General features: G+C 40.0%; 1 protein-coding gene across 1 annotated transcript in view; it reads right to left on the reverse strand.

Annotated features, from left to right (window-relative positions):
• Positions 1-4,003: 4,003 nt before the first annotated feature.
• The window catches only part of LOC119318102 (kinesin-like protein KIN-7D, chloroplastic), a 12,771-nt gene continuing 3,231 nt past the window's right edge, over positions 4,004-13,543 (reverse strand). The window contains exons 7-23 of the mRNA XM_037592622.1: positions 12,878-12,937; positions 11,754-11,832; positions 10,566-10,633; positions 10,359-10,421; positions 10,123-10,227; positions 9,432-9,536; positions 9,208-9,315; positions 8,941-9,087; positions 8,582-8,764; positions 8,236-8,391; positions 7,850-8,071; positions 7,213-7,353; positions 6,999-7,124; positions 6,862-6,912; positions 6,200-6,247; positions 5,902-6,102; positions 4,004-4,904 (exon numbers count right to left, since the gene is read on the reverse strand). Coding sequence (XP_037448519.1) covers positions 4,380-4,904; positions 5,902-6,102; positions 6,200-6,247; positions 6,862-6,912; positions 6,999-7,124; positions 7,213-7,353; positions 7,850-8,071; positions 8,236-8,391; positions 8,582-8,764; positions 8,941-9,087; positions 9,208-9,315; positions 9,432-9,536; positions 10,123-10,227; positions 10,359-10,421; positions 10,566-10,633; positions 11,754-11,832; positions 12,878-12,937 — 2,388 coding nt within the window. The 3' untranslated portion in view covers positions 4,004-4,379. The remainder of the gene's footprint in view (positions 4,905-5,901; positions 6,103-6,199; positions 6,248-6,861; positions 6,913-6,998; positions 7,125-7,212; positions 7,354-7,849; positions 8,072-8,235; positions 8,392-8,581; positions 8,765-8,940; positions 9,088-9,207; positions 9,316-9,431; positions 9,537-10,122; positions 10,228-10,358; positions 10,422-10,565; positions 10,634-11,753; positions 11,833-12,877; positions 12,938-13,543) is intronic.

The raw sequence follows: 13,543 nt of genomic DNA on the forward strand, positions 1-13,543 counted from the left end.
TATACCAAAACACCTGATAAATCACTTCTATAGGCGCATTAGGAAAAATGGCAATAAGGAGCATAAAGATAGATCACTGAGAATTGAAATGTTTCCTTTAAATAAACATATAGCCAAGGGTAAAACATCATGTTTTGATTGGATTCTTTTTACCGGTGTTGATACTGATGGTGTATCCCAGGTGAAAACAATGAGTGAATGTTTAGTTTGGTCGGCCAGGTTCTATGAAGCCATTACACATCAGTCAGAGTTCCATGGAGACGGTCTCCTTTCCTACATAACATATGCATATATACCTCCATGGAGATGGACGAAGACGACACGACCCACATCACGACAGCGCGGCTCTAGTTTCCTTGGTCCGCTCCTTTGCTTCTCTTCATGTCTCTACCTTGGTGTTGCCATGCTACTCCTCCATTCCAATATAACATCCAACTAATAAAAACTCACTGCTCTCTGTACAACAGAGCAGTAACAGGGGAAAGAAGAAAAACTGGAACTTCACTTACCCACTGAAGTGTGTAAAGCCTAGCTTTGAATTTTCAGTTGCACCGCTCAATCGCTCATCATCATCCATCTCAGAGAATAAGAGCATGCCCTTAAGCAATAAATCATCTGATCCGTTTTGAAACGGAGGTAAGAAGATTGACATGGCACCTCCAAATCATCTAAATCATAAACTTTCGGTCTCTGCTTTCACTCTGTCTGAGTACCTGCATTGTGTGAGCAGATCATTCAATCAGTACACAAAAAGGAATAGTGTTCTAAAAAAGAAGTACACAAAAAGCGAATCCACCAGATGGTCGATTTTTCACTCATTCTCAAGAAATCTTGTACATACTGAAAAAAGTGCCCAATAGAGAGCGTATACAAAAAATTTACAGCTCCTTGAAAGAATGCCCTTCTCCAGAGTAACCAAGCAAGCTCATGGAGTTCTTGTGATTTAATATAAACAAGCCTGTGATGTGAAAGTAAAACCACTGGAATAAAATATGAACTGAATAATGTGTATCTACTCAAGCTCTAGGTAAATCTGCATACTACCTCATCCTTTGACATGGTTCATATTTTATTGTGACCAACTGTATCACTCTGGAAGGTAAGCCATATCCGTGGGATATTGCATCCAAAATACACAATCCCAATCTTCATCCTCGTATCTGTACACAATGTTTAGGAAACTCATATATTACCAAATGTAAATGTGAGTGGTGGTGAAATTAACACGAACATAGAGAGGAGCACCTTAGCGAAAATCTCAACAAAATGCCAATGGCACTGTACAATTTCTCTCATTTCTCTCTGAAGCTATTTAGTTGACAAAGAATAAATTGTACAATGCCAAGATGTTAACAAAGAAATTTTCATAATTCAGATCAGCAAAAACCTCCACAATATACATGCAAACAGACTTCAAACATGAAACAACATTGGCGAATCTCAGTTCAACAACACAAATGCAGTCTTGACCTACTGGGATCACAATCATACAACTGCAGTAGCAATCTAAGAAAATTATATTCAACATACAAGGCAAACTTGACAAACTCGTAGGCCCTCTCTTATCAATTTGCACGAAAAAGATGTTCATAACAGCATGACAAGTGAGGTGAAAGCATTAATATATGTGAAACCTTCATCTTTTCACCGAGAACTAATATTTCACATGCTTTGACCATGATATATTTTGTCCAAGCAGACGGTGATATACTGAACCTACTGACAAATAACAATTTCTTAATTTATTAGAGATCTAACTGAGGAATACAGGGGGATAATTAACAACTTTATCGCTTCAATGGTACATAATGCTCGCTGTCCATTGGCTTGACCAAACACTAAAAAGGGGTAAGCATAAATACACCTCGCTAATCCCATGGTAAAATACACCTCACCAGCGCAGGCCGATGCCGGACGACGCACCTCCATCTCATCTTTCCTTTCCCTCCCTCCCTCCCTCCCTCCCTCTCAAGGGACTGATCGACGACGCACCTCCATCTCATTGTTTCCCTCCCTCCCCCCTCCCTCCCTCATCTCCCTCCCAAGGGACTGATCCATGGCGCTACATCGAATTGAGCACCGCCAACGCCCTCCATGGCTCCTCTCCTATGTCAAAGCTGAGCTGCGACCGGGCGGATGCTCAACTGCATCTGCTGCTCGTGCTTCCCCTGTTGAGCACTGACGACGATGACGAGGTCGAGCAGAGCAGCTAGGGAAGGTTGACGGCGAGCCAGTGGAGGTGCAGAACCAGGATCCGGGGGGGGCAAGACGATAGGAGAGCACGAGAAGGTGCTGGATGGCCGCCGGGGTCGCCGGAGCGGGCCGGAATCGGCCGGCGGTTGCTCCCCTTCTCCAGATCCCTCATCCTTCGGAGCGTGCGGCGGCGTCGAGGCTCGGGAGGAGGAAGCGAGCAAAGGGAAAGGGAGAGGAGAGGATGCTGGACGTGGCGCTCGGGACCTTATCCCTTCCCTCGTCGCTACAGTAACGCGATAAAAGGAGACGTGGCCACGTCCGCTAGGCGCAGTCCCTCATCCTTTATATGTTCAATTGGCTGATGTCATAACAAGGCTCGAAGGCTTGCTAGATATTAGTATGAGAGAAGCTGTGGGTATCCATGTTTGGTTGGCATCGTTGTTTAATGGCATTTATATCCAAAACACTATAACCGTTTGAATAAGGTGGGTACGGTTCTTTAACATTATACAAGCATGTGTGTGCTTGGTGCTTGGTTAATTTGTATTTGTGCAGTTACCTGTCCAATTGTTGAGATGACATATGGGAGAAATCCTTCCGTTCAAAAATAAATCTAGGAGAAGTCCTTTTTGGATATAGTTTTTTTTTGTATGAGCCGAACTAAATGCCAAAGGTGTAATTGCCGACATTTTGAAGGATGTTTGAAAATAATTCACCAAAATACAGAGGGCGAATGAATTGGGAATATGCAGCCGCAGTTACAACTTCTTTGGTTCATACAGATGCCATTACGAAACATGTTTTTGAGAAATATGTACAACTTTGTGACGCACTTTCAGATAGCATTACTTTTTAATACACCAGGACCCTTTCTTGTCCATTGCGAGCTTTTACATTGGAAAAAACAGACAATCATATATTTATGTTATCTCCGTACCTCCCTTTGCTGCCTCACCATGGCCTCCTCTTTGCCCAAATGTCACTGTATTCACTTGCTCTCTGCTTCATCACATATGTCATGTGGAGGTAACTATGCCCCTTCCTGCCGCCTCTTCTCCTACGCTGCCTTCTTCCTCTTGGAACTGCCACGATGACATTGCTTTGACGGAAGATCACTATCAATGTGCCCTGAAATGGTGTATGAGCAGAACCACAATATGCTTTTGTTCTTCTCCATTATCCCAATAAACACTTTCCCTTTTTTGGAAAAACAATGATAAAAAATGAAGTACCAAGTGGTAACCATCTCTCTTGTACCATCTGAATCAACCGCCGGGAAGCTCTGGCTTATATAGCCGTAGAGAGAGATGTATCATGCATATATTAAGCTCCTTCACGGTTTTATTGTTAACCAACCAAGACATTGCATCCCTGTGTTCTATTTGTGCAGCATGCAGTCTGTATGAAGATCTAAGCATGAACCATGTGATGACAGACTGACAAAACGCATAACTCACTGTCCCTGGGAGCATATAACAAAATGTCAAGCTTTATCTCCATCTCTCAAGCTCCCAGTGTTCGGGAAATAAGAAAAATTGAGCAACTTTACGCGTGTCTCCTCTGACACGTAGTAACAAACAAGCAACGATATGGGATATACTATGTCATTAATAATGGTGGGCGTGGAAAAACTGAGTTTCAAAGGCCCGACGACAGTCTCAGGAATATGACCCTCCAGCTGCACAATCAAACAAAATGGGACAACAGATCGTTTTTAGGCGTCCAGAATTTTTCAGAACTGACATAGCACAACAAAACCAACATGGCATTTCCGAAAACAGGATGTTATGCTTTGATCATACAACTATCCTTCAACAAAACCAACATGACATTCTTCTATAATATACACATTCCAGTTTGATATTCTTCCAATCCAATTGCAGGACGAGCAGATGAAATACAAGTTACTACGTTAGACATCTCACATCTGGTACAGGCACCAGAGACGTTTCTCTTTCATTACCGTAACCTTGTTCTAGGAATTCCAAAATCTCATTACAGCAATGGTAGGAAGCTCTCAGCAGTTGTTAGCACACCACTCTCCACTAGGCACTACTCACAAACTTTGATTAGCCAAGAATATACAGGGGACGACACTAATTCACAAAGAAAACCGACCCAAACCACCAATCTTGCATACATACAGAAAAGCCCACACCCAAGCCAAACACGTGTTCGATTAGGGCTCAGGAGCCATTATATTTGGCCTCCAAATCCTCATGGTCATCATCCCCACGAGACTTCTTCAATTTTGCCACTAGAACCCACATGTTTGCAAGCTCACTCTCCAAGAAGGCCTCCTTTTGCTTTGATTCCTCGACTTTCCTTTGGAGTTCTGCTTCCTTTTGTTCCTTCTCCGTAATAATGGTTTCTAACGCTCTCTCCCTCTCTTCTCTCGCATTGCCATCTCTTCTGCTAGCTGGTTCATTTCGTCTACTCATGCTCTCTCGCCTAGCAGTACCTCTTGGTCCATTGCTTACTCTGCGAGGGGTTGGACTTCTCTGCGATGCTAACTCGGAAGCAAGCTTCTCATTTTGGTTCATGAGTTTGGTCACTTCTTCTGACAATGCTTTCAATTCCACTCCTGCAGCCGAAGCCAAGCCTTTTGCATATGTACTTTCCTCTAATAGCTTCTGATTGCGAGCCTCGAGTTGAGCTTTGACTTCGGTGAGTTCATGTACCCTCTGCTTTAGCTCACCAAGCTCAAGTGACTGAAGATAGGGGGAAAAAAGGAAACAGTAGAACAAATAAGCAGACTTAATAAATGTTGATGGCATTTCTAAAATATACACTTAGGGAAGATAATTACAAATACTACTCCCTCTGATCCATATTACTTGTTGCTCAATCGGACGTATCTAAACGTATTTCACTGCTAGATACATCTGTTTGTGTGGCGAGTAATATGGATCGGAGGGAGTAGCATATTGCAGGGAGTACATCACAAAACTTGAAAGAGCAATTGCCTAGTTGCACAATTCAGTTTAATGAACACCTCATTGAACAAATCAGTTTAATGCAGACCTCACCATGGGACACGGGGTCAAGACAGATTTTCACACTGATAAGAATGTTTGTTTTTGATATCTGCCTGTGTAGCTCAGAATCAGACCATTATTTATTAGTGAATTCATTACAACAGGTTTCACTTATTGGGAATGAACTGTGCACACATGTGATAAAATCCTTGGAGAGTTTAGTGTTAGCAACCCATTAATACGACAAGAAACCTTAGGAAATGTTCAATGGTGTGATGTCAGTTATCTTGTCAGTTTTTGGCACATGTGAAGAGAAAGTGTGGCAATCTGTTGACGAAGCTTATTAAAAGAATGTTGAGCGATAGGATAACTCAGCCATAAGACTCAAGAGATAAAAGAGATAACAGCTAACATTATAGTAGTTGGTCTTTAGAGATATGGCTCGGGTACGAGACTCAGGAAATATAAGAGACAACAACTTGTCTTTAGTGTTGTCTCCGGATGATATAGACAAGTCTTAAGAGATAGCAGCTGTGTTGCCTATGTAATTAATTTGAAGGCAAAATAAAAATAAAAATCGTGTTTGCTGAGCACAATGAAGTTCCAAAATATGGCAGAAGTAGGACCTGATGGTCAAAAGGAGAAGTTTCTGTTTCTAATTGATAAACTGATTCGTATCTCCTGGGCGTATTTATGAATAAAGTGCAAGCAAGGGCACAGCAAAGCAAACCTGCTGTTCCTTTTGCAGTTGTTCAGCAGAGATATCCCTGGAAACTGGTTTTTCTTGATCACTGTGTTGTTCTTCATGGTTTACTCCTGAACTATTCTGCATCATAATGCTATTTGACAGTGAATCCTTAGCTTGAAGAGCTTGGGAAAGATGTTCTTTAAGGCAAGCAACTGCCTCTTGTAATTCCATGCACTCAGTTGTCTGTAACACAATAAATTCAAATAAGTGGTATGAATTGATCGCCATAGTTATACTGTTGCACTTACAAGAAAAGGAAGCAAATTCTAGTGCATCTAACCTTTTCCTGTAGCTGCTCTTGTATTACTCTGTTATCTGCTACCTTCACCTGCAATAAGAAACAGCAAATCAGGCTTAGTGGCCAAGACTTGGTCTGACACACTCATATCATAGAAGAAGCTGTTCATAAAACTAGAAAAAAAACTTGATCTGCGCAGAGCTGTATCTAGAGGTGCACAATTAATCCACACAAAACTGAATCTATATTGGGCCTAACAAACCTAACAAACCCGAATGGAGTTCATATTTTACCCAAATATTCATCAACTTGTGTTCTGACATGTTCTTAATTTTTGTTTCACGAATCGAACTTACTGCAACTCCACAATATTAGTATACTATAACAATTGGGGATAATATATTCCAAAGGGTACAACAAATGTTCTTCGTTTCTTTCACGCCTCCACCTTACTTACCCACAATTACTCAAGCAATTGAAAATGACAAACTATGAAGAACAAAAAAGAAAAGAGCAGCAACGGGTGTGAATTAATGCTCCCTCCGTCCGGAAATACTTGTCGGAGAAATGGATGTATCTAGATGTATTTTAGTGCTAGATACATCCATTTTTATTCATTTCTCCGACAAGTATTTCCGGACGGAGGGAGTACTAGTATATGGGACAACAACAAAAGGGCGGAGTACCATACACGATTTAAGTACCTCAAGTTCGAAAGATTTCTCATTAAGTTGCTCAAGTAGTTCCCCGTAAGACTGCAAAACAAATAAAACCATCATATTGGTACACGGAATGTTCAGAAAGGTATTAGTATAAGACCAAGATGATGATAGAATGTTACCGGTGAAAGATCTAACTTGTCAACCTTCACTTGACTATTTGACAAGGAATGAGGCATCTGTTTTTCTAAAGATGATATCTGCTGCTGCTTTGCCTTAATTTCGTCACTGATCTTCTTCATTTTCATCTTCAAATGCCAAAAGATTGAGCTTCATGAGATGAAAAGCATGTAACAACTAACAATACACTAAGTCCTAAATCAGACAAGAGATTACCTGAATTTTCTCACTATTCGGGTTTCTTCCAGCTTCCTCGGTGAGGCGCTTTAGAACACTTGTATGAAGTGCAACCTCCCCTGATAAAATCTTTAATTGCTCTCTTAGTAAGTCAACATGGTCTATTGTTTTTGTGCTCGCCTGTGATCACATCACACATGAAAGAATGCCGTTAGACGCACCACAATGAACTGAAAATAAATAAGAGAACACTAATGACTAATCCCATGTGGTCCAAAATAGGTAGCTGTATCTTACTTAGTTTAAGTGTTTAACAAATCATCGTTCAATTTAGAAACTATGTTAGCCTTCTTCATAGATAGTAGCCGCTATGTAGTACAATGTTTTCCAGTAATATTTTGTTCTCACAATATAAACTATTATCCATGCACAGAACTTGATTATTATTTTCAGAAATATGATATACTACATAAAAATGATTTTAGTAAGTATAAGGAATTTCAGGAAATAATTTGCCCCAATTTGAAATGCTAATTGAGTACTCATCGCATTTCTGCATGTGACACTTTCAAAGTGAGACTAATACTTTTGTGCATTGCACAAATTTCATGCAGTGTGCAACTGGATATTTTCCACCTGATAAAACCTGGTCTTACTAAAAGATAATGTTTCCTACCAGAGATGCTTCTTCTCCAGTAAGACCATCAGAAGGAAAATCCCCATGGCCAATGCTCAGCATATCAGCTGATTCACTCTCATTAACCAACGAAGTTGATATTCTTGGTTCTGCAGGAAAATTCAGACTCTCCCCAATAGGTGTTGAAGGAGCAGTTGATTTAGTCAAACTGGACTTATCGCATTCTGAACTTGTTAGAGTAGAAGCTCCACCGTCGCGTTTCTGGAAAAGAGAATAAGAAGAAAAAATGTACCGTGTGAATGGATTATTTTCTTATTAAAAAAACAGATGGTTTTCTTTATATTGATACCACTTGCATTTACACAAAAGAACAATTGAATATATGCAGGAACCATACACTATTAAGAAATGCCATATTTGCATACCCGAATTTTGAACCAGTTAAGAAGTCCTTTCCTGTTCTTTTTCTCCTCCTTCGAAGAGTCTTCAGGTGTCACACCAAATCCTTCGCCAGGAGTGAGTAATTCATTGCTTTCATTATCCAACATGATATCTCGCCTTCTGTACGGGAGGTAAGCCAGCTGCAGTTTTAGCAGGAGAATTTTAGATATATGAAGTTACCAAGATAATTGTAATTAAGTACTACCAACTCCCATGTTTCTAGAAACTGGATCTGTCCATTTATTCTCCAAAGTATAACATACCAGCAACCAAAGAAAACTAATATAAAAAAATATTAATGTCTGCCATCATATATATCTATAACCTGACCTCCTCTTCCCCAAAAGAGTGTCTCCTTCTTGGCCCAGGATGTGGAGAAAATCTAGAAGTCGGAGTTGCCTTTGTGGAAACAAGGATAAGTTTTGTGAGCCTCTGTATCCTTGCAAGCAAAGCAGATTTGGCTTCCTCTTCTTGTTCAAGTCTTGATTGCAACTTGACGTTACCATCTTCTAGCTTTTCATATGATGAACAGACCATAGTTAGGAGGATACACCAACAAAAGAGAAAGTGTTATATAGTTCAAAATTATGCTGATTCTACACAATGCTTCAAGACACAAGAGCGGCTCAAGATAAGATGTCATATATAGAGTCAAGGACAAATTCAGCAACAATAAAACAGTTTTTCACCTTCTGCTTCCAAAGGATCATATTATCGTCTTCGGCATCTTTTAACGGAGTTCCAGTAATAATACCCATTTTCAGCTGTTCTAGCTCTTCCTTTAATCTGCGAATCTCATTCTGGTATTTCTTTATCAAAGATTTTTCATCAATTATCTGTAGATCATAAAGACAGATGCAGAAGAACATTTCAGAATGCATAAGTACCTCAGAATTATAACTTGAAAAAAAAACACTGGCTTTAGAATTACAGGTAAGCAACTAATCATGACTTACCTTGTTTTGTGATGCTTGGACCTCAATGCGCTTTGCACGGTGGGCAAATTTTAGTGTGTTGTGGGTCTCTTCGGAGTTGCTTGATGCCGGGGTCACTGTGCAAATTAGCTGCAACGAAATGATGTGGTTGGTATGTCACAAATCCAAATAACATTACATCTCGAATTAAAATCATAATCACATTAATTATAACCAGTGTGCCAAGTGGACAAAAAACAACTCACCGAAACGCGCCCTTGTCCACTCAAGGATGACTGAAGTAGCCGTGTTAGTTTTGAATCACGAAATGGAATATGTGTAGCTTTTCCATCAGTCAGTTTTGATATCACCTGAAAAAGAAACAGGGTGATTGTTCTGTTGTTCAAGAAGAAAAAATTCCCAGTTCATGACATCTCAGACACCAAAACTTACAAATTGAGATAACAAACAAAAGCGCAAAACTAAAGCATGTTCCTTGACAAGATTGTTCACAGTTAAAAGATAAAAGATAATAGCAAATTAAATCCTTGATGAAAGTCAAAACAGTGAAGTGTTCGGACGTCAATCACTGAATAAACATGGGTTCGCCTAAATCGAAGACAGACAAGCGATACACAGAAAACGCCAGCGAAGAAAAATATAGATTTGTGGTCAAGTGATAAACAATGCCATGCATACATCTGAAGAATTCCGATCTTCCAGATTATGAATTTCATGTATCAGGATTTAGCACGTTATGATGTGGATAATAAACTCATTTAACTGCATGTTCCACATGAACATGAAGTCAAGAGCACAGCAGAATAGCAGATAACATTGTAACATACTAACATGTTTGGTAGTAGAATGAATAAAGCACAAGGCAAGGCAATGCAAAGATATCAGAATCTTATGACGTATAACCAGGTAGTACTTAGTAGCGTTAATGAGCCTTACCGTTCCAAGAGTTAGCAAGCTTTTATTGATGTAAGATCCTTCCTTCCGGCGTACTCCAGTTGTTTCTGCCCTTGAGCTCTCTGAACCTGCCAGATCAATGAGGTTCTACAAAAAAGGAGAGACAATTGAAGAATCAATATATACTCTGGCAGCATGGATCAAGACATGCTAAATGCAAGAAAGAAAAAAAGTCGGTAAATTTTAGAAATACGAAAAACAGCAGGATCCAAACACACCAGCTGTGAGAAGGTGACTGCTTCCCCTTCATTAGAGTCACCGTAAGAGCTGCTCTCTATTGTCTGTCATATAACAAGGAAAACCCTAAGGAGCATTTCCAGGCATCAAGTGAAGCTCTTTCACTAATATAAAAGTACATGTTGCAGATCGGTCAAATGGTAGCCTTGCATACTACAAACATATAAAAAAAAATCACGCCTCATTACCAGTGTAAAAATTGTATGACTTCTACTACTTAGTAGATTGAAGTTAGTGGATCCAACATGTCTATGCTCTGCATTAGAATGAACACACTGATTAGCAAATAAACCGAATATGCTGGCTAACGGCACATATAACAAGCACATCTGCACCACTGGAAAGTCAAAGTGGATACATTTTATAAAGTGAGAAATAGAGATACTACCACAAACGAGTGTACTCAGGGGAATGCAATCTCAACTTAATATATATCTTGTACGTATATCACTATAAAAGACAAGCATTTGGTGAACTAAAACCAGCTTTTTAACTTTTCTGTAATGCCGAAATTGTCTTTCTACAACTCTGTTAGTCAGCTGCTGGAAAGGCCAGTGATCCAGAATACAGTCAATGGCGAGCCGCTACATTGTCCTCTGACTCTTATCCAAAGGGTGTGCAGTTGAGAGGCTCTGCGTCATCCGTCATGTAAGACAGCCAAAGGTTTATCCAAAGGGTGTGCAGTACTTGACTAGTCATACTGCACGACCCACGGGTGCAGCATGATTTAAACCAGCAGCGAGTAGGGAGTAACCAGAGTATATGTCATCGTCAGCAGTATCAACAGCTCGAATGGTATTTCTCTAGTAAGTACTTACAATTATTAAGAGATTATGATCAGTTTCAGAACTTCCAGCTACTTGTCTAGTCCTTTCTTAAGAAAACTGAAAAGGTGTGAACTTTTCAGCCACATCACTGACATTGCTGCCACAAGTTCCGTTTATTTATCTGTTTCTGGCCATTGTTCTTCCACTTTTAGCATTCTTTTTTGTGGAAGTTATTTTATCCTAACGGTGGAGTTTATTTGTGACTGTCGGTTGTTTAGTGTTTGTTTACTCATTGCAGTGATGTGGCAGACATGTGCCATTCACGTCACCCAAAACGTTCATGAAAGCACCCGAGGGTGAAAAGTGAACCGGGTCAATAGTGCAAGTTTACAATGGTTTTAGAGTTTATGCTTAAAAGGTGAACTTCCGCTAGAGTTCAAGGTTGAGAAATACACATTTTCCTTTTTTTGGTGGTCTCGATAAATGGACATGTCATCCTCATTACTACTACTAGAGAGCCAAATGTTCGACCATGGCAAGTTGGCAACACAACAATAGATCCACAGGTGGACCAAAAAACGCAGACAATTATATCATTACAGAAGTTACCTTCTCCAGCTGCAATTAGGGACAGAGCATGTGCAGGAGATAATACCACTTCTTCTTTCATACCCTCGACAAACGTTCCCTGAGAAGTTAATGCGGGCCGAGGAACTATCAGTTCATTGTACAGAATAATAAGTTGCATTCATCCTAAGTGCCTATCAAGGTCAGGATTGAACTTCTAGGCATGTTACTCTAAGAATACGAACTTCTCCACAAATAAAGACATCTGGAATGGTACCCATCACTACACTGGAAAATGTATCCATGACTAGTACCATACATATCATAACTTGTAATGAAATGTTTTTATTGACCAAACCATACAAACTGCAAGCCTTTTGCAACCTTTGAAGGGCATGATATAACATTACTTCAGGCATGAATATTATGGGTATGTTTGGTGGTGCTGGAAATTGTCCTACTCCTTCCGATCCATATTAATTGTCGCTGATGTAGTACAATACTAAATCAGCGTCAATTAATATGGATCAGAGGGAGTACTAAAAAACTATCAGCACGACAGAGTGTCAGCAATGCATCCCTTCTGCTGACCAAGGAGTCACCAGATAGCAGGGAGGAGATGTGAGACAAGTAACAGGCGCCAAGTTCAAATATCGAATTATCGATTGGGTGTCGTGGGTTATTTGAGCTGTGTAATTTGTGTGGCCTGATGGGCCTGTACTGGCACTGTATATAAGACTGGTGGTGTGTGAGTGTAATGGCAGCTAGAAAAGGAACAAGCTGAGCTTCTCGCTCATTTCTCTACTCCCCTTCTGCTTTCTTCCTCCCCAAGTTCCATCCTCTACTTGTATCCCGAATTTCAAATTGGGTATCAATTATCTAGCTACTTTGTGTGAGGATTGTGATTAGTAGTAGTACATACATCAGAATGTCTGATTCTCTGACCAATTGTTTGGCAAACATTGGCAAGGGATGCTATTGCTATGGCAGGCTGATAGCAAACAAACATACCCTATGAACCTAGTCTTGCAGGAGATTCTAGAATAAAAATGCTGACAATTATCCCCCATAATAATCATTGCTGTGTTAGTAAGAAGCATCAGCAGTGCTTTAACTTAGAGAGGAAAGAGCTCTTAATGAAGATTAGGAAAGAAAGATATTGACACCTGAGGATCCTCTCTAATTCGTAAGCTCTGTCCTGCAGGATTGAGTAGATCATTGACAACCTAAAATTGACGAGTCCTCCATTAGAACAGCATAGCCAAGTAAAGTAAAGATCAATATACAGGTCGTCTGATGATTCATTGCGGGTGTAAAGTATTGAAACACCTACGAAAATATGGACCTCCTGACATCTGGGGAAAATTGCAAGAAAAGAAAAGGCAGGAAAAATGAAAAAAAGTTTGTGCCAGATTGTAGTATTGACTAACATGGGGCTCCGGTACTGACACGGTGCACATTTTGAGATTTAGCAAAGACTTCTTCTCGGTAGACAACATACCAAGTTACACAGAAAACATCGTACACAAGAAAATTTTCTGTTTTCCAGTTTATACTGAATACATTGACATTTATGATCTATCCAACAGTTTTAGAACCATATCGGGCAAGAATATGCTTGACTGCCTTCTAGAAACATCAGCACGACAAAGGTTACATCAAACCAATTTCTATCACTTTTGTTATAGTAGCCAGCCTAGTAATCGTGCTAATTGTTACCAATGTCTTGCAGGTTGCAGGTGGTCCTGAATCATGATGAATTACACATCATTGCAAAAAACACTGATATTCTTGTGATTTATTTCAGAACAAACCCTGGTAACCAGGGGAGG

The sequence above is a fragment of the Triticum dicoccoides genome, chromosome 6A (genome assembly GCF_002162155.2).
Source record: "Triticum dicoccoides isolate Atlit2015 ecotype Zavitan chromosome 6A, WEW_v2.0, whole genome shotgun sequence".
NCBI lineage: Eukaryota > Viridiplantae > Streptophyta > Magnoliopsida > Poales > Poaceae > Triticum > Triticum dicoccoides.